Source organism: Erpetoichthys calabaricus, chromosome 4, assembly GCF_900747795.2.
Source record: "Erpetoichthys calabaricus chromosome 4, fErpCal1.3, whole genome shotgun sequence".
Classification (NCBI taxonomy): domain Eukaryota; kingdom Metazoa; phylum Chordata; class Cladistia; order Polypteriformes; family Polypteridae; genus Erpetoichthys; species Erpetoichthys calabaricus.
The window spans coordinates 57,166,921-57,191,845 of NC_041397.2; the positions used below are offsets into that span (position 1 = coordinate 57,166,921).

At 39.4% G+C, this 24,925-nt stretch overlaps 2 protein-coding genes across 3 annotated transcripts in view; one reads left to right on the forward strand and one right to left on the reverse strand.

Moving 5' to 3' along the window:
• Nucleotides 1-24,925, reverse strand: part of cdk8 (cyclin-dependent kinase 8) — a 1,217,851-nt gene that overhangs the window by 329,994 nt on the left and 862,932 nt on the right. The window lies entirely within an intron of this gene.
• Nucleotides 1-24,925, forward strand: part of usp12a (ubiquitin specific peptidase 12a) — a 150,744-nt gene that overhangs the window by 90,603 nt on the left and 35,216 nt on the right. For both annotated transcript variants that reach the window (XM_051926392.1, XM_028799503.2), the window contains 3 exons: nucleotides 2,867-2,947; nucleotides 18,631-18,844; nucleotides 22,152-22,381. In XM_051926392.1, coding sequence (XP_051782352.1) covers nucleotides 2,867-2,947; nucleotides 18,631-18,844; nucleotides 22,152-22,381 — 525 coding nt within the window. The remainder of the gene's footprint in view (nucleotides 1-2,866; nucleotides 2,948-18,630; nucleotides 18,845-22,151; nucleotides 22,382-24,925) is intronic.

Consider the following 24,925-nt stretch of genomic DNA (forward strand, 5'->3'; position numbering starts at 1 on the left):
AATTCTACACACAACACCCCATAATGACAACGTGAAAAACGTTTACTTGAGATTTTTGCAAATTTATTAAAAATAAAAAAATTGAGAAAGCACATGTACATAAGTATTCACAGCCTTTGCTCAATACTTTGTCACTGCACCTTTGGCAGCAATTACAGCCTCAAGTCATTTTGAATATGATGCCACAAGCTTGGCACACCTATCCTTGGCCAGTTTCGCCCATTCCTCTTTGCAGCACCTCTCAAGCTCCATCAGGTTGGATGGGAAGCGTCGGTGCACAGCCATTTTAAGATCTCTCCAGAGGTGTTCAAAATTGAGCTCAGGTGCATCCTGTTTCCCCTGATCATCCTTGAGATGTTTCGGCAGCTTAATTGGAGTCCACCTGTGGTAAATTCAGTTGATTGGACATGATTTGGAAAGGCACACACCTGTCTATATAAGGTCCTACAGTTGACAGTTCATGTCAGAGCACAAACCAAGCATGAAGTCAAAGGAATTGTCTGTAGACCTCCTAGACAGGATTGTCTCGAGGCACAAATCTGGGGAAGTTAAGAAAAATTTCTACTGCTTTGAAGGTCCCAATGAGCATAGTGGCCTCCATCATCCGTAAGTGGAAGAAGTTCGAAACCACCAGGACTCTTCCTAGAGCTAGCTGGCCATCTAAACTGAGCGATCGGGGGCGAAGGGCCTTAGTCAGGGAGGTGACCAAGAACCCGATGGTCATTCTGTCAGAGCTCCAGAGGTCCTCTGTGGAGAGAGGAGAACCTTCCAGAAGGACAACCATCTCTGCAGCAATCCACCAATCAGGCCTGTATGGTAGAGTGGTCTGACGGAAGCCACTCCTTAGTAAAAGGCACATGGCAGCCCCCCTGGAGTTTGCCAAAGGCACCTGAAGGACTTTCAGACCATGAGAAAGAAAATTCTCTGGTCTGATGAAACAAAGATTGAACTCTTTGATCTGAATGCCAGGCATCACGTTTGGAGTAAACCAGGCACCGCTCATCACCAGGCCAATACCATCCCTACAGTGAAGCATGATGGTGGCAGCATCATGCTGTGGGGATGTTTTTCAGCGGCAGGGACTGGGAGACTAGTCAGGATAAAGGGAAAGATGACTACAGCAATGTACAGAGACGTCCTGGATGAAAACCTGCTCCAGAGCGCTCTTGACCTCAGACTGGGGCGACGGTTCATCTTTCAGCAGGACAACAACCCTAAGCACACAGCCAAGATATCAAAGGAGTGGCTTCAGGACAACTCTGTGAATGTCCTTGAGTGGCCCAGCAAGAGCCCAGACTTGAATCCAATTGAACATCTCTGGAGAGATCTTAAAATGGCTGTGCACCGACACTTCCCATCCAACCTGATGGAGCTTGAGAAGTGCTGCAAAGAGGAATGGGCGAAACTGGCCAAGGATAGGTGTGCCAAGCTTGTGGCATCATATTCAAAAAGACTTGAGGCTGTAATTGCTGCCAAAGGTGCATCGACAAAGTATTGAGCAAAGGCTGTGACTACTTATGTACATGTGCTTTCTCAATTTTTTTATTTTTAGTAAATTTTCACACCTCAAACTTTTTTTTCTCTTTGTCATTATGGGGTGTTGTGTGTAGAATTCTGAGGAAAAAATGAATTTAATCCATTTTGGAATAAGGCTGTAACATAACAAAATATGAAAAAAGTGATACACTGTGAATACTTTCCAGATGCACTGTACGAGGGGGGACCCAAAAATAACCGGAAATATTTTTAAAACGTGTTTAATTTTCTGTACAAACTACAATTAGTCTCCTTCAAAGTACTCTCCATTGGCGGAAGTACACTTATCTAACCGTTTGTTCCATTGATCAAAACATTTTTTTAATTCGTCTGAAGTAATGCCCATTAACACTAGAATTACCAGAGCCTACGAAAAAACTCGTAAATCCGTTCCACCTTAAATCGCGTCTTAGATCCGTTTGCACCTCTCCGCCAGAGTCCTTTGTCATCTAAATGTGCTGATAAACAAAAGCCACTAGCAGCCAGCTATTCCATCCCCCCACCGACTTAGAACGAATTTCTCCTAGCACATGGCTTGCCTTGATTTGATTATGTGGGATTGAAGTGGAGTTTTATAGTGGAAATAATATAGTGTTATTTGGAATACACGCATTTCATGTGTGTTCTGTTCCGTTCAGTAGTCTGTGCAAACACATTTTTAAAACAGAAACGTTTTTCATATTCTAATAGTAAATGACAAAATGTAGGCATAAACTATATAACGTATGAAGCCTGAAGCCCATATATCAAAAACACTTTCACAAAAGGTACAAATAAGAGAACACGTGCGCTTTTTAAAAAAGCCGCGTTAGCATGCCACATTCACATACTTACTACAACCGCCGCGGTGGCGTAATGGTATCAGTTCCTGACTGGGAAACAGAGGGTGGCGAGTTCGATCCCGCACGGCTCCACTTCGAGAAATGAACTGCTCTTATTCTTACAATTTTAGAATAACAACATAAATTTGATTTCAGTCTGTAACAGCCGGTGTAACTTATGATACTGGTAAAGGTTAGCTTTTTTTTTTTTTTTTTTAATTCACTTTTCATTCTCGCAGTCACATTCAGAATCAATCCATACAACCCCATCTGAAATAAAGACGCGCTATAGGTCTGCAGTGTACCACGATGAAAAAAAAATATCGCTGCTTATTTCTTTTCTCACAGTCCAAGATTAATGGCTTCTTTTAAGTATGCCACACTGTCTTATTACACTTGGAAACATATCAGTAAAATTTTGAAATTTTAAATATGTCTTTTCTTATAGAGTTATTAAATTGTATACAGAATAAACCACATACCTCTCTTCCTTTTCTGTTTTTCTTTAGGGCGCCAATGCCTCTGCTTTGGAAAAAGAGATTGGTCCGGAACAATTCCCAGTCAATGAACACTATTTTGGATTAGTCAATGTAAGTATAACACAGATATTCTGCCACCTGGTTATATTTTAAACTGACACTATATTTAATCAAAATATATAACATGTACTAGCCTTTTGCAGGTTGTCATCTGTTTCACAAAGGCCAGATTGACCTTTAAGGCACAACCTCACTGGGGTAAAAATGTTATCAACTATATGTGCTAGATGAGGACATTCATGCATCAACCCTGGGGGTGCATCAATAAATGCATTTTTACTGTTACCAACTTTCTTTCTCTTTTTTGCCTCTTCTTGGGTACATATCACAACATTTCTATATTCAAACCATCATGTTGTACTGTTTTTAAATGGTTTAAGTCTGGAATGTGTCTGAATATTTGAAACTGTGTTTAGTTTTTAGTGGCCATGGCTCTTTTCAATAGCTTTCTTCAAATTCCAACTCCTCTAAAGAAGTTGCTCAAGTGCAATTCTCATGTACATGTCAGTATTTCTATGCTTTAACTAAAACACATTCACAGTCTTATTTCAGAATTTCCCAAATAAATTCATACAAAGGATAGAATGTTTCCATGAAACAGTAAGTGAAGAAAGCTAACAGCTCTCAAATTTATAATGCAGAATAGTCAATTCTGACTACTACACTTTGGTCTGTCAACAGTACTATCGATAGCTAGGTAGGTATGTATCTAGTAAAATTTCGTGGGATATATTCCTCCAAAAAATTCCATGGTGTTAAATTAACACTTGACAGGGCATACACAAACTTTTTCCATATACACAAAAGTTAACAATATAAGAGTTTACTTAATTTATTGTTTAGGCACTGAGTGTACCAGACAATTGCCACTGCGGAATGTCCTTTATATTGCCCGTTAAGTACTGCAAACTGGATTTTACATGTGCACAGGCGGTGTATGATAGATAAGATGTTTGTGTCACACAATACACACAGTAAGTGAGACAGAGTAAATATATAGGAGGATCATCTCACTTCTTGGACCACAGAAGAACCAAAGATTGCTGCCTTTTTTGTTTCCATTTAGTGTCCACCTAAATTGAATTTTTTACATTTAATTCATGTAAGATGAGGAATTGGGTAACCCTTGTGACCTGGGGTTAGAATAAAGTTGCCATCCTTCTCGCATGTCATGACATTGACCAAATAAGAGCATTTGACAACTGTGGGTGAACACAAAAAATGGATGTTAAACTAACCAATAAAATGAGGGTGCAGGCCCATTAAAATAATAATGTTTTTGTTTGTTTGTTTTAAAAAGTTAAATAGGTTGTCTGATATTATTATGCATAAGAAATATTTAAATGGGAGGTGTAGAGGAAATCTGTTAAAAATTAGTAAGTTAAAAAGATAGTGTATATAAAAAAATGCATTCAAATACTATAGTACATTAAACGTGCATTGATCACATATTAGCATCATGTTACAATTTTTATGACATTTATTATAAGTACTAAAAATGTTTTAATCACTTTTTTTTGTATAGATGCTTTTTTAGCTAACTTGTTTTTGACTTCATACTTTTTTACTGAGCTTGTTTATTCCAATTTCTGTAACCTGCAGTTATTTATTATTTCAGTGGTGAATTACTTTTTTTTCCCTCCACATAAAACATTTAGAAAGTAATGTATTTATTGGAGTAGGGGTGGTTTGACCTAGAGGCTGTTGTTACAATAATATTTTGAAGTTTGCTTTCTTATTATCAGCTTTTTCAGTAGATTCTTAAGTAATTGTCTTAATTATGTTCCCTTTTTCTGCTTTGAGTTTATTTTTTATAATCTTTTTGGCAACTTCACTGGGAAGATAATCACCATCTGTGTTGATACTTGCTCATTATGTACTGTCTGTTTTACTGCCTTTCAGGATATTCTGTTCTAGTTAGGGTTTGTCTTGCTCATTATTTTTTTGGAAGATATTTTTACATTTGCATATTCTGTAGCATGTAACCAGAGATAGTGTGTCCTGCTAGTTCTGTAGTTTTATTGACCGTGATAGACCTAAATGAGATAACAGTTAAGTAACAGTACCATTTTACTAGGGAAAAAAAGTTATTTAATATAACAGTTATACCATTTTCAGTATTTAATAGATCTGTCTACTTTGAATATTTTTAATTATTCCTTGTTGTTTTAGGCATTGTGTGTCAAACGAGCAGCCACCTAACACTGAGATCAGTTGTGGGGCAAGAAATGTTGTGTGATACAGCTCTTTGAAATTTTAAAGCATTGTAATAAAAAGAAAATCAGAATTATGACAGTTATTTTCCATTTTTTAAGGAGAAGTTCTTGGAATTAAACAACAGACAGGGATCTCAAGTTTAAGAGTGAATGGAACAGAATCAGATGCAAAGTGATACATTTAGAGCACAGGAAAATGTTTAGAAAAACTACTCTGAATACACTTGTAGATCACAGTACAGTGAACCCTCGTTTATCATGGTTAATCCGTTCCAGACTCTACCGCGATAAATGAATTTTCGCGAAGTAGGATTCTTTATTTATAAATCGAATATTTTCGCAGTTAGAGTATAGAAAACCTGTTTATGACCTTCTAAATATGTTTTTTAACATTATTAGAGCCCTCTAGACATGAAATAACACCCTTTATTCATCATTACACTCGTATTACCCAATATATTAGACAAAATAAGAGAAAATAAGACATATTAGACGTTACAAATATATTATTATTGTTGTACTGTACATTTAATTACACACACACACAGTTCTTACACACAACCACTAACCTATGAAGGCACGAGCTCAGTAGGAGAGTCTTCAGGTTGTAAGCTGGAGCATCTGATCGCACCCTCAGAGGACACAGACGCCCCTGGGAAAACCCCTGAAACAGCTGACAGTCTACCTTCACATTGCTTCTTACCCTTCTTACTTGCGCTATAACGCACGATAAACCTCTCATGCGGTACTCCGTTTACTTAAAATTATTGTGCAGCGCCTCTTAGCTTTGGAATTGGTTGTTTTGTTTCTCTCTCTCTCCCTCTCTGTCAGACATTCTCTGCTCCTGGCGGAACTGTCATCTCTGACTTGTCATGGAGCACGTTTAAACTTTTGAAAAGAGACAAATGTTTGTTTGCAGTGCTTTGAATAAAGTTTTTTTTTTTTTCTACAACCTCCTGTGTCTCTGTGCAAATCTGTGACCCAAGCGTGACAAGGTGGTGCAGTATCTTCAGCAGGTGCGTCGTTGTCTTCTTCCGCTGAAGGAGTACTAGGAGTAGGCAGTGGGTGTCTGGGTGCGCGGCTGAAGAACATCTTGATAGGCAGTTGGTGGCGCTGTCTTTTCATATGCGTGAGGAGGCTTTTGTAGGGTATTGCCATCTTTGATCATATCCAAGAGTTTCACCTTCTCCTGGATGGTAAGCGTCTTCCTCCAGCGCGTAGTTTCATTGTCAGAAAAAGCAGCACGTTTAGGAGCCATCGTGGGGCTTAGATAAAAGTTCTCAGAAAGCGCATGCGTAGTGACGTAAGCGTGTATGAGAAAAAATCACGATAGAGTGAAGCCGCGAAAGTCGAAGCATGATATAGCGAGGGATCACTGTACGCAGGAGTGGAACAGGAAAAAAACGATGTTGCGAAGGAGTCTGGCTGTAAGTTTTACTAATGAAAATAAGCTAACTATTCAAAATTATGAAAAGGCTGATCATGGAAGCAAAGCGCGAAAATAGGGGTGCATTTCCGAAAAGCATCATGAGTAATGTAATTGTATTATTCTTAATAATTATTTGTATTTATATAGCGCTTTTCTCACTACTCAAAGCACTCAGCAATTGCAGGTTAAGGGCCTTGCTCAAGGGTCCAACAGAGCAGAGTCCCTATTGGCATTTATGGAATTTGAACCGGCAACCTTCCGATTGCCAGAGCAGATCCCTAGCCTCAGTTACTTAAGTTACTTCATATTTGAGAAATAAACACACCATCTGCTGTGTGAACGACTGTGCAAATTGTTAATACATAATGGAATTTATTTACTTCATTTAAGGATGCATGGGTAATTTTCCATCAGATTTCCAATAGGTTGTGACTTGCAGGCTTATTGTCTTCAATGTACATTTGTTATCCATTTCTTCACTCAGCTTCTTAACCAGCTTATACTGGACAGGGTCACTGGGACGCTGAGGCCCATCCCAGCAAACATTGGGCACAAGGAAGGAACAACACCTGGGCAGGTGGCAGTATATTGCAGGGTACACACACACACTGAACAGGGCTAATTTAACAACTCAATTCATGGGAGCATCTAGGGAAGGCTTAGGTAGAGAAAGCAGGCAAACTCTATGCAGGGACCACCTGGGTGTCCTTGTATAATCTCACTATTTATTCCTTCGTAAATGAAGACTCTCTCCTGCTATGTAAAAAGCTTTTTTTTTGTGTGTGTGTGTGAATAGTGATTGCATTATATGGCTTGTCTATCATTTTTCTGCGTTCGGTTTCAGAAAAAATACAAGTTCTATTTTGTGCTTATATTTATAGTTTGTCCTATTATCTTATGGTTACCTCATATTACTCTCTTTGCTTGCCAGCCCCTGGAGGCGGGTGGTGCTCAAAGGGCATTGGGGCGCTCCTCTGTTAGACAAAGCGATTGTATTTAAAGAGATGGTGTTTAGAAGAGTGGGGCTTGGGAGGAAGATGGTTTGGTGCTTAGTTATTATAGATGGAAAATCAGTTACTTAAGTATTTCACTACAACTGTCTATTTTAAATACCAATGAATAATAAAACATAGTAAAAATTAATAGCTAAAAAATAAAAGTAGAAGTAAAAAAGTAAAATATTATAAAACGTAATAAAAAGCAAATAAAAAAATTACATTAACACCCCGTCAAAAGTAATATTATGAATTACTTTATCCTCTAACTTACATTCTATAATAGTTGCTTTTTCGCATTCCTATTTGTATATTGTTCAGGATATTTTTCTCTCTTTTGTTTATTGGACAATTGTTTTTGTTCTTGATTTTTATTATATGCAGCACTTTTTTGTTCATTTTTTTTTATTCAATGTTCATTATCCGCTCTTGACACTCTTTTTCTATCGCAATCTAAAATTCAACATTATTGAATAGATAATTTGCTTTTCTGCCTTGCTATTTATAACCAACTGCATTGAAGGGTGAGTTAGCACTGAGACTATCATGGGTTGGTACAGATGAAGAATGTGCACAGTAGGAGTAAAAATTGGGTGAGCGGTGTGGAGAGGAGTGGTCAAGGCTGAATATCGCAGACACAGCGGAAAACTTTTTTAATATAATAGAAAGATTTCACAGGAGAATTAAAGCTTCACTTATAATAAAAGTATTTCCAATTGACTGCTTTTCAGTCGACTTGTGATATTTTGTTGTAGGCGACTTCAGGGACAGAGTTTACTAAGTAGTACTTTATGCTCACTCATAACGTGGTTGCTTAAGAAGAGTTTTGGGAAATCACATTCAAGAAAAGCTCATACTTAAGTATGTGTGGTGTAAAGTTGTGTTAGTGTTAATAACTAAGATTCATCATTTTGGGAAATGCACAGTAGATCATTAAAATATGGCAGCTTTGCAGAGCACAGTTGGAGTACCCCAATCCTAAAATCAGTGCAGTTAAAACAAAAAAAATTTCTTTTTCAATTGAATGTCAGCTTTTGCTCTTGAACATAGTGTAGTAATATACTGAGAAAAAGTAATCAGAGAAGTTGTACTGTGCAATCAGACAAATGACAAGAAAAGCTACTTTAATGAATTCAGACCTTTTTATTTTATCTTTTAAATTAAAACAGACATTTTTGAGCTTGGACGGCAAGTTTGTTTTAAGTGTAGCAGTTTACATTTATAATTGAGAAAAGAAAAGATAAAGAGAAAGTTGAAATTGCTGCTTAGTAAACAATAGGCTGGCTTGTTAGCTTATTGGCAAAATCTATCTTTTACTCGTAAACCTGTTAAGAATGTTAGTCTCTTGTCTTCTTGATAGACACCTTATGAACATTTAATATATTTGCAGGTTTTTAAAAGATTTGTACTGTGTTTATTATTTGTTGCTGTGTGTCAACCACATAAATGTTGGTAAGAAACAAGTACTACATAACTAAAATGGCAATGCATATTTATAATTACACCTCAGGAACTAAAACTGTCTAACTGATACACCGAAGAAATGAAAAAAATCACCTCTATAAATATAGTAAACTAGCCGTCCTCCGTGACTTCACCCGTGTAGTAGTGAAACAGGACAGTGAGGAGGGCCTTGCGTGGCTCCCCACTCCTGACGTCACACTTCCCCCTTCCCTCGGCCCGCAGCCTCTGTCTCGGAATAGCATGAATAAATTGCTCCTGCAAGCGAACTATGATTCTTAGCGCAATGAGAGATATCGCAAAATCAACCAGAATGTTCAAGCTAAGTCCATTAAGTAGTTCTCTCGTTTGCTAGCTAAGCGGATGTAAGATACGCCCCAAGGCTGGCGCATGAGTGAGGAGGGCCCCAGCCCTCGGCCCGCTGCTTCTCTCTTGGATTCGCAAAAATAAATTGGTACCACAACTGAACTATGATATGTAGCGTGATGAGAGAGGTTGCAAAATCAACTGGAATCCATCCATCCATTTTCCAACCCGCTGAATCAGAACACAGGGTCACGGGGGTCTGCTGGAGCCAATCCCAGCCAACACAGGGCACAAGGCAGGAAACAATCCTGGGCAGGGTGCCAACCCACCGCAGGACACACACAAACACACCCACACACCAAGCACACACTAGGGCCAATTTAGTATCGCCAATCCACCTAACCTGCATGTCTTTGGACTGTGGGAGGAAACCGGAGCGCCCGGAGGAAACCCACGCAGACACGGGGAGAACATGCAAACTCCACGCAGGGAGGACCCGGGAAGCGAACCCAGGTCCCCAGATCTCCCAACTGCGAGGCAGCAGCGCTACCCACTGCGCCACCGTGCCGCCCATCAACTGGAATGTTCAAGCAAATTATAGAAAAAAGCCCGATCTAAATCCATTAAGTACTTCTCTCATGAAAAACAGACAGACAGACGAATGTTGGATTTTATATATATATATATATATATATATATATATATATATATATATTACAGAGATGTATTTTTAAACAGCAGAAAAGCAGTAGTGCAATTGATGACTACAAATGGTTAAAACCTGTAAGTGCATGTATACTTACATTTAAGCAGTGTTTGATTGTTTGAGAAATTAACGCATGTTAATTTGATATTAGGCTTTTTTAGTGAACTTTAGGTATATTTATTTTTATTATAAATGTCAGCAACTATGGCTGCCTTTACACGTGCACATCACCCTGACTCAAGACCCAAGACTCTCCACTTCACATATCTAGCCACAAGGTCCTGTGGCTATGGTCTGCTATTGGAGGTATGTAGCCAGACTCTTCCTTACAAAATCACACATGACTGCTTAAACACGCTAAACACTGTCATTACTTTATTGTTTCCCAGCTAAGTGGCTTTTTGGTCCTTGAGGTCAGAACACATGAAATGTTATTTGTCCATCTCTTTTATATAAAATGAAGCATTGTGATTCTATCTGTGTCTTACAAATGAAGTCCGTGAATTTAGTAAATGTATTGTAATGATTTTTAGTCCTCATAATTTTTATTTGCAAGATGTTTTCTATTCATGTCAACTTAAAATTTCTGTAAAATGCGTTTGAATGTTTACTGGGAAACTATTAATTTAACAAATGATTAAGAAAAGACTTTTAAAGAAAATCACAAGAGGTGTAGGATGTAGTTAGTTTAAAAAAAAGAAAACAAAATGTGAAAAATGCAACTCATGCAAAATAGAGGTGAGTGTGTGGTCCCAGCTTTTTAAACTTCTTGTGTGGGGAGCCAGCCATTAAGGACTAACAGACACGATTAAAGTACATGGGGTCTTTTTACTCCTTTGAAATTATACAGACTACTTATAAAGCATTTTTGCTGCATCTGCAATTACTCCTCATTGTTTTAGTCGTTATGAATCAAGCCAGCAGCCATGTACAACACAGCATAATTATGTGACACTGCATGCATGCTGAAGCAGCTAAATATGTTTTGCTGACACGGCATCATCATTATAAAAGGCAAATCAGAAATATGACAATCATTTTCCATGTGTATAAATAAGAATGTCTTGTCATAAAAGATCAGTCAAGTATCTTAGGTCTTTGAGTAAACTGGACCAGGATCAGATGCAAAACAATAATTTTAGTGTACCAGAAAAGAATTTAAGTCTTCTCTAAGTACAAATGTAAATCAGTAAACAGAAGCGGCATGGAAACAACTGTCCCAAACTACTGTACTTTGTGAAGGGGTGTGCCTGGAAGTTTTACTAATTAAGATAACAAGCTAAACAGTCAGTTATGAAAAAGGCTTATTGAAGTGATGTGCAAAACCATATCTGCAAAATACAGTAGCATTGGATAATTTCTTTGGATCATAATGCCAAAATTAGTATGGGGTAAAACAAACAACCATTCTGTTACATTCAAATGTCAGCTTATGCCTCAGAATATGATTGAATATTAAATAAAATGAAGTTGAGTTATATTTGAATAGTAACATACGATCTGACACGCAAGTAAGAATTTAGCTGTATTCACAAAATTCACAATGTGAAACATATTCATAATTCATTGCCTTTTTGATATGATAATGCTAGGATAGCTAGCTAATTTAAAAATGTGTTTATAATATTTTTTACTACTCAAATGGACCACCATCCAAAGAAATGCAGGTCACTATCCTGTACAACTTCAACTCATCATCCACAGCTCTGACAATTGACTTGTTCATGGCTCTGTAGACAAGCAACAATTGTGTCAAATAGCTCAGGCATGTCAGGCATCTTCCCTTTTGGTAGTTATATTAATGGCTCTGATGAGGTGTCTACCTTTCTTAGGACTCTGCCTCAATAAAAATAAATATTAAAAAGTATATAACTATGAAAGCAACATGACAAATGACAGCACCAATTCAATGTATTAAAGGCAAAGATGACCAACATGGAGTCCATGATCCTATGGAACTACTTCTGCCAGTTGGGCCACTGCATCAAAATGCCAGCTTCTACAAAGAAATAAATCCTCTTCTCTTAGATTATGTGAGGTGTTAGAAATCAAGGTGGCAATGGGATGCAGTACATAAACACCCTTAAAACCAGCTTTAACAGTTTCTGTGGCACTTCCTTTTTTAGCTGGCGAATGAGAAAAGCAAGGAATTGGAAACCCAGAATTGAGTTAAGAATCTTCCAAGCAGAACCTCTTCCCACCATACATAAGTAACCATTCTGGGGGTCATTCTCATTTTTGGAGACTGTGGAGAAAAATGTTAATTATTTGAAATGTCTGAAATAAGCTAACTACATTACCATTTTGCACTAGTGAAGTGTGTATGAAACCGAGTTATAACCAAAGGTAGTTTTCTATCCTTTTTTTGTTAGAGTGCAAAAATATTTATCGGGAAATAATATAAACAGTGTAGCCCTTAAAATGCTGCTCATCAGCCATTCTTCTATTTGACAAAACCAGTAACAGCTATGATGTCAATAGTTACTTTTGTATAACAATCTGAAACTGTACACCTTTTCCCTTGGTAAACAACATTCATAAGCAAATGCTAAATTCTGCATCTTCCTGATATGCGGGAACATGCTGACTCCTGAGATAGAAAAAGATAATTTAGACCAATTTGTTTTTCATATGATTGCTGTGTGGTCCTCTTCCCATAGACTAACACAGTTTACATATTTGTAGTGGACCCAAGCCATGCCCAAAGCTATTTCCTGCCTTATACCCAGTATTGCTGGGATACTCTCTGGTCTCCCTCTGCAACCCTGAATTATATTAAGTCAGTTTTAGGATGGATTTTGATGTTGCAGTTTTCGATGTAGATATGTAACAATTGTGTCTTGGAGCCAGACTTTATAGAATTTTATTTGTCCCCAGGGGACAAATGTGTAATCAGTTGACTCCCACTGGTAGGTGTATTTTATCCTACTCAACTGAAATGTGTTTCAGCACAGGCTAGTATCACAGATATGTTTACTTCTATCACTTATGTGACTCTTCTTCCAGCCTGGATGAATTTTATTTTAGATTTCCCTATTCTCAAAACTTAATAGAGAATAATCTCTCCCTCCCCTCCATTTATTAATTGCATTAGATATGAAAATTTTATTTGAGTAGCACATTCCTTTTAGTAAGCAATAAAATGCTAAAAAATAAAGAGCAGAAACTTAAGATGCAATGATGACATATGATTTTTAATTTTTCTATATTCACTCCCTTGGTTAGAACATTATTGAATCACTGTGGAAGCTTCTACAGCCAATGATATTTTAAATCATCTTTAACTGCATGATCATATTGGGGTAAAAGTTGTTTTTTCTCCTTATACGCTTGTTATAGTTGCTTGAATCTTTTGGTGAACCCATGATGGGCAGCAATTTTAATATAGTATCTTGCCACAGATTTATAATGGGATTAGTTATAATATCATCCCCTTTTTTTCCCCCCTTAGTTGTTCTTCTTCTTCTTCTTTCGGCTGCTTCTGTTAGGGGTTGCCACGGTGGATCATCTTCTTCCATATCTTTCTGTCCTCTGCATTTTGCTCTGTTAAACCCATCACCTGCATGTCCTCTCTCACCACCTCCATAAACCTTCACTTAGGCCTTCCTCTTCCCTGGCAGCTCTATCCTTAGCAACCTTCTCCCAATATACCAGCATCTCTCCTCTGCACACATCCAAACCAACGCAATCTCGCCTCTCTGACTTTGTCTCCCAACCATCCAACTTGAGCTGACCCTCTAATATACTCATTTCTAATCCTATCCATCCTCGTCACACCCAGTGCAAATCTTAGCATCTTTAACTCTGCTACCTCCAGCTCTGTCTCCTGCTTTCTGGTCAGTGCCATCGTCTCCAACCCATATAACATAGCTGGTCTCACTACTGTCCTGTAGATCTTCCCTTTCACTCTTGCTGATACCCGTCTGTCACAAATTATTCCTGAAACACTTCTCCACCCATTCCACCCTACCTGCACTCTCTTTTCACCTCTCCTCCACAATCCCATTTACTCTGTATTGTTTATCTCAAGTATTTAAACTCATCCACCTTCGCCAACTCTACTCCCTGCATCCTCACCATTCCACAGACCTCCTTCTCATTTACACACATGTATTCTGTCTTGTTCCTACTGACCTTCATTCCTCTCCTCTCTAGAGCATATCTCCACCTCTCCAGGGTCTCGACAACCTGCTCCCTACTATCGCTACAGATCACAATGTCATCAGCAAACATCATAGTCCACGGGGTCTTTTGTCTAATCTCGTCTGTCAACCTGTCAATTGCATCTGTGGTGCTCTTTCTTGGCATGAAACCATACTGCTGCTCACTAATCATCACCTCACTTCTTAACCTACCTTCCACTACTCTTTCCCATAACTTCATGCTGTGGCTCATCAATTTTATTCCCCTGAAGTTACTGCAGTCCTGCATCCCCCTTATTCTTAAATATTAGCACCAGTACACTTCTTCTCCACTCCTCAGGCATTCTCTCGCTTTCCAAGATTCCATTAAACAATCTGGTTAAAAACTCCGCTGCCATCTCTCCTAAACACCTCCATGCTTCCATAGGTACAGTGCATCCGGAAAGTATTCACAGCGCATCCACATTTTGTTATGTTACAGCCTTATTCCAAAATGGATTGAATTCATTTTTTTCCTCAGAATTCTACACACAACACCCCATAATGACAATGTGAAAAAAGTTTACTTTTTAGGTTTTTGCAAATTTATTAAAAATAAAAAAATTGAGAAAGCACATGTACATAAGTATTCACAGCCTTTGCCGTGAAGCTCAAAATTGAGCTCAGGTACATCCTGTTTCCCCTGATCATCCTTGAGATGTTTCTGCAGCTTAATTGGAGTCCACCTGTGGTAAATTCAGTTGATTGGACATGATTTGGAAAGGCACACACCTGTCTATATAAGGTCCCACAGTTGACGGTTCATGTCAGAGCACAAACCAAGCATGAAGTCAAAGGAATTGTCTGTAGACCTCCAAGACAAGATTGTCTCGAGGCACATATCTGGGGAAGGTTACAGAAAAATTTCTGCTGCTTTGAAGTTCCCAATGAGCACAGTGGCCTCCATCATCCGTAAGTGGAAGAAGTTCAAAACCACCAGGACACTTCCTAGAGCTGGCCGGCCATCTAAACTGAGCGATCGGGGGAGAAGGGCCTTAGTCAGGGAGGTGACCAAGAACCCGATGGTCACTCTGTCAGAGCTCCAGAGGTCCTCTGTGAAGAGAGGAGAACCTTCCAGAAGGACAACCATCTCTGCAGCAATTCACCAATCAGGCCTGTATGGTAGAGTGGCCAGACGGAAGCCACTCCTTAGTAAAAGGCACATGGCAGCCTGCCTGGAGTTTGCCAAAAGGCACCTGAAGGACTCTCAGACCATGAGAAAGAAAATTCTCTGGTCTGATGAGACAAAGATTGAACTCTTTGGTGTGAATGCCAGGCGTCACGTTTGGAGGAAACCTGGCACCATCCCTACAGTGAAGCATGGTGGTGGCAGCATCATGCTGTAGGGATGTTTTTCAGCGACAGGAACTGGGAGACTAGTCAGGATAAAGGGAAAGAAGACTGCAGCAATGTACAGAGACATCCTGGATGAAAACCTGCTCCAGAGCGCTCTTGACCTCAGACTGGGGCGACGGTTCATCTTTCAGCAGGACAACGACCCTAAGCACACAGCCAAGATATCAAAGGAGTGGCTTCAGGACAACTCTGTGAATGTCCTTGAGTGGCCCAGCCAGAGCCCAGACTTGAATCCGATTGAACATCTCTGGAGAGATCTTAAAATGGCTGTGCACCGACGCTTCCCATCCAACCTGATGGAGCTTGAGAGGTGCTGCAAAGAGGAATGGGCGAACTGGCCAAGGGTAGGTGTGCCAAGCTTGTGGCATCATATTCAACGAGACTTGAGGCTGTAATTGCTGGCAAAGGTGCATCGACAAATTGTTGAGCAAAGGCTGTGAATACTTATTTACATGTGATTTCTCAGTTTTTTTTATTTTTAATAAATTTGCAAAAACCTCAAGTAAACTTTTTTCACGTTGTCATTATGGAGTGTTATGTGTAGAATTCTGAGGAAATGAATTTAATCCATTTTGGAATAAGGCTGTAACATAACAAAAGGTGGAAAAAGTGATGCACTGTGAATACTTTCTGGATGCACTGTATGTCATCTGGACCAACGGCCTTTCCATTTTTCATCCTCTTCATAACTGTCCTTACTTCCTCCTTGCTAATCCGTTGCACTTCCTGATTCACTATCTCCACATCATCCAACCTCTTCTCTCTCTCTTGTTCTCTTCATTCATCAGTCTCTCAAAGTAATAACAATAATAATTCATTACAAAGTACTCTTTCCATCTGCTCAACATACTGTCCTGTCTTGTGAGTACGTTTCCATCTTTATCCTTTATCACCCTAACCTGCTGCACATCTTTCCCAGCTCGGTCCCTCTGTCTAGCCAATCGGTACAGGTCCTTTTCTCCCTCCTTAGTGTCCAACCTCTCATACAACTCATCATACGCCTTTTCTTTAGCCTTCGCCACCTCTCTCTTCACCTTGCGCCTTATCTCCTTGTACTCTTGTCTACTTTCTGCATCTCTCTGACTATCCCACTTCTTCTTTGCCATCCTCTTCCTCTGTATACTCTCCTGTATTTCCTCATTCCACCACCAGGTTTCCTTTTCCTCCTTCCTCTTTCCAGATGTCACGCCAGCTGTCACCCTTACTACATCTGCCATAGTTTCCCAGCTGTCTGGTAACTCTTCACTGCCACCCAGTGCCTGCCTCAACTCCTCCCTAAACTCAGCCTTGCAGTCTTCCCTTTTCAACTTCCACCATTTGATCCTTGGCTCTGCCCTCATTCTCTTCCTCTTTTTGATCTCCAACGTCATCCTACAGACCACCATCCTATGCTGCTTAACTACACTTTCCCCTGCCACCACTTTGCAGTCTTCAATCTCCTTCAGATCAACTCTTCTGCACAGGATGTAATCTACCAGTGTGCATCTTCCTCCACTCTTGTATGTAACCCTATGTTCCTCCCTCTTCTTAAAATGCGTATTCACTAGAGCCATGTCCATCGTTTTGGCAAAATCCACTATCCTCTGACCTTCTTCATTCCTCTCCTTGACACCATACCTACCCATCACCTCCTCGTCTCCACTGTTCCCTTCACCAACATGCCCATTGAAATCCGCACCAATCACCACTTTCTGTCCCTTGGGTATACTTTTCATCACTTCATCCAACTCACTCCAAAAATCTTCTTTCTCACCCATTGCACACCCAACTTGCGGTGCATATGCACTAACAACATTCATCATCACACCTCCTATTTCCAGCTTCATAATCATTACTCTGCCTGACACTCTTTTCACCTCCAAAACACTCTTGACATACTGTTCCTTCAGAATAACTCCTACCCCATTTCTCCTCCCATCCAAACCATGATAGAACAATTTGAATCCACCTCCAATCCACCTGGCCTTACTCCCCTTCCATTTAGTCTCTTGCACGCACAATATAGCAACCTTCCTTCTCTCCATCATATCTGCTAACTCTCTCCCCTTACCAGTCATACTGCCAACTTTCAAAGTTCCTACCTTTAGTTCCACTCTCTTTACTTTCCTCCTCTCCTTCTGCCTCCAGACACGTCTTCCCCCTCTTCTTCTCCTTCTTCGGCCAACAGTAGCCCAATTTCCGCCAGCACCCTGTTGGCTAACAGTACTAGTGGCGGTCGTTGTTAACCCAGGGCTCAACCGATCTGGTATGGAAATTTGTATTGTTGTCCGCATATTGATTTGGCAAAATTTTACACTGGATGCTCTTCCTGACATAACCCTCCCCATTTATCCGGGCTTGGGACTGGCACAAAGAAACACACTGGTTTGTGCATCCCCTGAGGCTGGGTTTTTTTTCCCCCCTTAGTTACTTATGTAAATAACCAGATAATAAAAAGTGCTATGTGTACTGCCACAGCTATGCCAAAAGTACATTTTCAATATTTTATTGCTAGTTGTATGTATTCTTTAAAGTTTATTTTTAAATATTTAAGAAAGACTGAAGACAAGGGCAGGCAGCATGTTCTGCAGTATGTTCTTACTTTGGTATAGTTCCCTATTTAATAACTTCTGTCTGGCATAATAGCACTGTATATTTGTAGTACCAATCATTTATTATGATGTATGTGTTTGTTTCTAAGTGTTTTTTAAATTCAAATTAAGATCTAGAGACCAGAATACAGTTTATCATCAATGAATGCAAAAAACATATTAATGTTTTTAGACTGATTGATAAAAGATGTAATTTCAGATGAATTTATACAGCTTCTTCAGTATTTAAAGTTATGATGCTAATAAGTGTTTTTTTTTTTACCCTTTTGTTCTAACTGTAACCAAAATGAAAGACTTTACTATTAAGGGAATTGTCCTTTATATAAGCAGAATTCTAAAGCAAATGTCACATTTACTGTATTTTTAAGATTACATCTCAAATATCAGGCTTAGTTGCTAACATGTAAATAGGATTTTTATCTGTTGCTAATAACATTTTGTTTGAATAGCGTTTATATTTTTTGAATATTGTTTTTTTTTCTCATTTCTTTAGTTTGGAAATACCTGCTACTGCAATTCTGTTTTGCAAGCACTTTATTTCTGCCGTCCGTTCCGTGAAAAGGTACTGGCATACAAGAGCCAGCCACGTAAGAAGGAGAATCTGCTGACATGTCTAGCAGATTTGTTCCACAGCATAGCTACACAAAAGAAGAAAGTTGGAGTTATCCCACCAAAGAAGTTTATCACTAGACTGAGGAAAGAAAATGGTGAGAATTTCTTTTAAAATTTAGAAATGACTAAATAAATTTACAGGAAATGTCCCAAACATGAAACTAGGTGACTGATTTGTTAATATAGCATGAAATTATAAAAAACATCCATAATTTTATATATATATATATATATATATATATATATATATATATATATATATATATAATATAATAAATGATGCTATATTAACATGACTTATTCAGTTAAATCAGGTTCTCACCAGGTGCAATTTGATTAATCGGTTATGTTATTTGGCATTTATAAGTTTAAGTGAAAAGAGTAGTAGTTAAAGGCTGAAACAACAAAAAAAATTGACCATTGGTATTCTATTTGCTATCAGTCAAAGGTTTTTAAAACGCCTCTATTTTTCCCATTTTTATTCAAATTTAATCAGTTGAAATGCAATAAATGTTCTAAAATGATGAAAAGGTAAGCAGTAAAATGCCAGAGGTTTAAATTTAAAGTTTAGGTTAACAAAAACTGTAAAAAGGAAATATTGGAATATTACAAATGGGCATTCTTCAGGGAACAACTAAAAGGTTTCAACCTACAGACGATCTGCAGCAATTAAAGTAAATAAAGCCTTGAAAGTTGAAACAAACAATTTGCACAGATGTTCCAACTTCTGCTGAATACTTAAAAACCCTTTGTGTCTTAAAGCAGAGTTGGAACAGACTGTGTTACTACACCCTCTATACCACAGGAAGTTGTGAAAACGGCAATTAACAAATAAAATGAGACAGAGCATTATTACTCTTAGAAGTATAGGTCTTTCATTTAGAGAAACTGCAAAAAATTGTATCAGTGAGTATGGTGTACTACACAATCCAAAGGAAATTGGAAACTGGAATAAACTCTAATAGGAAGAGACCTGGCAGATCCAAAGCCACAACCCAAACAGAAGACAAGTTTCTGAGGGTCACCACCTTGCGTGATAGGCACCTCACAGCACAACAGTGGTCGAACAAAGCAAGTCTTACTTTCTGCTGTGAAGATGGGACTTTGTGCTTCAGGTTTGACAGGGGTAGTGGCAGTAAGAAAGCCATTCTTTAAAGGACAAAATAGGGCCTATAAATGCCGACTGTGGACTACTGCAAAATGCACAAAATCTGCCTAGAGCAGGCCATCCAAAAAATTATCATACTAGAAGAATACTAGTGAGGGAGGTCCTTTTTTAAGTGTTTGTGTTGCAGAATGGTTCTAACTGGCTCAAAAATCTTTGTTCAAAATTGGTCCTACTCTTAGGAGGAAAAAGGAGCATAGCTGGAAAAACAACACTGCAGCTTTGACCCATTGTGCTGACTACTTTGGACAGCTGTTTAAAGCTGATCCTTCAGCTAGGCAATTGGATATTTCTGGGTCCACGGTTCTTGAGGCTGATCTTCCAATTAGCTGTGAACCACCGAATCTCACTGAGATTGCACAGGTGGTGAACCAGCTAAGGGTAAGGATGGCTGCAGGGATCTGTGGTGTCTGGGGTAAACTTCTCCAGGCTGATGGTAAGGCTGCCATCCTGGCATTGCAAGCAATCTTTGCTTCCATTTGGGAAACTGGTGTCATCCCAGCTAACTGGAAAATGGGGCTTGCTGTCCCTATCTGGAAAGGGAAGGATGATTGCCTGGATTGAGGCAACTACAGGGGGATAACACTGCTGTCGGTGCCAGGTAAGGTCCTTGCCAGTGTCAATCTCAACAGGATCCATGTTCACTTTCTCACCTGCCAGCGACCGGAGCAGTCTGGTTTTAAGCCTAAAAAGTCTATCATCGACCACGTCCTTGCACTGAGGGTTCTCATGGAGCACAAACGTGAATATCGGCAGAGTTTTTTTGCAGCCTTAGTCGATTTTTGTAAAACATTTGACTCAGTTGATCTAGCTGCTCTGTGGGACATCCTGAAACTTCCGAGGATCCCTTCAAGGTTTCTGGATATCATGGCCAGCCTGTACACTGGCTCTGTGAGTACTGTGCAGAGTGGGGTCCAACGGCTGTGGGGCATCTGTTGGTGAAGAAAGATTCACTGATCTTGACTTTGCTGACAATGCTGTGATTTTTAGTGGAGTCAATGGAGGCACTGATCTGGGCTATCAAGAGACTGAGCGAGGAGTGTGCGTGTCTGTGCTTGCAAGTGTCCTGGATAAAAACCAAGATCCAGGTCTTTAATGACCTCCTGGGCACAGCCATCAGCAGTGTGTCTTTGGAGAGAGTGTCGACCTTGTCGAGAGGTTTACTTACCTTGGCAGTGACATTCATGACCGATTGGGAGAGCATGGGGGGGAGGGGAGGGGGGTGATGTCATGGAGTCACTGGAAAAGGGGTGTGTGGCACTCCCGATATCTATGCAGAGGACAAAGATTCAAGTCTTTAAGAGTCCTGGTGCTTCTTCTCTTGCTATATGGTTGTGAGACATGCATGCTATCCATTGACCTGAGATGAAGACTGAACTCCTTTGGAGAATCCTTGATTACCACTGGTTTTACTTTGTGTCATGGAGTCCTGAATGAGGCACATTACCTGCATTGTGAGGGAGCGTCAGTTAGGGCACTACGGCCATGTGGCGTGATTCCCTGGGGGTAATCCGGCTCGCAGGATACTCATTGTTGAGGACCCGAGGGGCTAGATCAGGCCAAGGGGATGCCCATGTAACACCTGGTTGGGACTGGACCGGGTGGCTGCCTTAGGTGTTGCCAAACAGATTCCCAAGCTGTTTCATTGTGTGGTGGGTACAGCAATACACTGTTACCAGTACATACTCCCTGACCTGACCTGACCTGTTGGGAAAGGAAAACATTAATTACTGCTTGTAATGTGTTCCACCAATCACAATGCAATTTCATCTCAGTTTCTCATGTGCATTATGGGCAATGTTGAGTGTGATCAGGTCTGCTTTCTCTTTGATCACGTCACTTTTTGCACTCAAAGATTTATTGATTATCTTGGTAATAAGTAATTTATTTGGAAAACTTTTTAAAAGCATCATAAAGCAAAGGGACAGGAAATAGAAATATGGGGTATGTATTCCGGTAATTTTAAGCAATAATTAGGTTGTTTTATACCATAACTGGTAAATATTTTACTGCGTGGAAAGCCAGCTGGGATTTGTCTGTGTCTAGTAAGCATTTTCCAGCAATTATTGTTTGAGAACCTGAGTGCATGTTTTAATGCTAAGGTTGATTTAACAATGATGAATGAGCCTGAGCTTTCTCTTCCCACATAGCAAGTTTTAATCTTTAAGAATGTGGTTGTATGCAATACTGTTTTATATTATTTACGTTTTGATGTCATTATTTGTATCTCATTTCAGAGCTGTTTGATAATTACATGCAACAGGATGCTCATGAATTCCTTAACTACCTACTGAACACCATTGCAGACATTCTACAAGAGGAAAAAAAGCAGGAAAAGCAGAATGGCCGACTACCAAATGGCAATCTGGATAGTGAAAATAATAATAGCCAGCCGGAACCTACCTGGGTGCATGAGATATTTCAGGGAACACTCACCAATGAAACTAGGTGTCTCACCTGTGAAACTGTGAGTCTTTCTTCAGTTAATCTAACCTAATCTGCCATACTTCACAACATTTCAATACCTGAGAAGAAACAAAAAATGTTTCTTTCATTTTACTACCTTTTTTGAATTTGTTTTTGAGTGAGTAATGAATCTTCTTAAATATGATTTACTTGAGAAACACTTAAATCACTTTTGAGAAGGCTGTGCAATCAGTGGAGTACTAAAGACCATATACTCACACAAAACCTGCTTAATAACAGTAGCCATCATAATAAGATAAGTAGAATGTCAGAAGTATGACAGAGGCATATTTACTTTATTCAACAATTCACATACTGAAGCTTAAAATAGTTGCTTTACATGGGACAAAAATTATTAATCAACTCAGAGCACATGTCTGCTTGATAAACAGAATAGCACCCATCTGTAAAACAAAAATAACTTGCTGGTTTCCCATAGCTAAATGCTTCTGTCAGGTCTAATCAGAGCTTTGCTTTTAACTATAATTGCTATTATGGAAATTACCATCAAAATTTTACTATGTGTGTAGTAAGGAGAATACAGTAATCCCTCCTCCATCGCGGGGGTTGCGTTCCAGAGCCACCCGCGAAATAAGAAAATCCGCGAAGTAGAAACCATATATTTATATGGTTATTTTTATATTGTCATGCTTGGGTCACAGATTTGCGCAGAAACACAGGAGGTTGTAGAGAGATAGGAACGTTATTCAAACATTGCAAACAAACATTTGTCTCTTTTTCAAAAGTTTAAACTGTGCTCCATGACAAGACAGAGATGACAGTTCAGTCTCACAATTAAAAGAATGCAAACATATCTTCCTCTTCAAAGGAGCAAATAAATCAATAGGGCTGTTTGCTTTTAAGTATGCGAAGCACCGCGGCACAAAGCTGTTGAAGGCGGCAGCTCACACCCCCTCCGTCAGGAGCAGAGAGAGACAGATAAAAAAATCAATACGTGCCCTTTGAGCTTTTAAGTATGCGAAGCACCGTGCAGCATACTTAAAAGCTGCACACAGAAGGTAGCAACGTGAAGATAATCTTTCAACATTTTTAGACGAGCGTCCGTATCGTCTAGGTGTGCGAACAGCCCCCCTGCTCACACCCCCTACGTCAGGATCACAGATAGTCAGCGCAAGAGAGAGAGAAAGAAAAGTAAGCTGGGTAGCTACTCAGCCATCTGCCAATAGCGTCCCTTGTATGAAATCAACTGGGCAAACAACTGAGGAAGCATGTACCAGAAATTAAAAGACCCATTGTCCTCAGAAACCCGCGAAGCAGCGAAAAATCCGCGATATATATTTAAATATGCTTACATATAAAATCCGCGATGGAGTGAAGCCGCGAAGGGCGAAGCGCGATATAGCGAGGGATTACTGTACAGAACTATTGAGATTTTCAGTTTTGTTGGAGGGAGTCAGGTGGTTGATGGGTGGATGAGTAGATGGGCAGGTATTTTAGTTCTTGCCAGTCGGTGGGGTCAGGATTGTAGATAAAAAAAATAACTATATCAAATCCCTTACACTAGTGGCAACCCCGTTCCTACTTTCTAGTAATTTTAGTCCTCGCGGAAAGACCCAAATGATTATACTCCTGACATATTATTGAGATGATCAAAAAGCTTTGTACGCTAAATTGTTTTCCTTGTGTGTAAAATGATTTTTTCCTAAATAAAACCGTGTAGGTGTATATATAATTTGTGATTGTGTACACATTCCAATTCCAAAAAAGCTGGGATGCTGTGTAAAATGTAAATAAAAACAGAATGCAATGATTTACAAATCTTATTAACCCATATTTTATTCACAATAGAACAGAAAACTTATCGAATGTTGAAAGTGAAAAATGTACCATTTTAAGAAAAGAATATGGTTACTTTGAATTAGATGGAAGCAACACGTCTTGAAAAAGTTGGGACAGGGCCATGTTTACCACTGACTAGCATCCTCTAATTTTAACAGCAGTCCATACACATCTTGGAACTGAGGAGACCAGTTGCTGGGCTTTTGGGAGAGGAATGTTATCCTATTCTTGTCTGATATAGGATTATAGCTGCTCAACAGTCCTGGGTCTTGTCTGTTGTGTTTTTTGTTTCATGATGTGCCAAATGTTTTCACTTGGTAAAAGGTCTGGACTATGAAACCATGCTGTTGTAATAGATGCAGTTTGCAGTTTAGCATTGTGTTCCTGAAATACTCAAGGCCTTTCCTGAAAAAGACGTTGTCTGGATGGGAGCATGTGTTGCTCCGAAACCTGTATTTACTTTTCAGCATTGATGGTGCCTTTCCAGATGTGCAGACTGCCAATTCCATAGGCACTAATGCACTCCCACACCATTAGAGATGCAGGATTTAGAACTGAGTTCTGAATACAAGCCAGATTAGTCCCTCTCCTTTTTAGTCTGGAGGATGCAGTGTCCACGTCAAATTTCAATTTGTCTGACTTCAGAACAATTTTCTAATTTTGCCTCGGTCCATTTCAAATGAGGTTTGGCCCAGAGAAGATGGCACCTTTTCTGGATCATGTTCACATATGGCTTCTTCTTTGC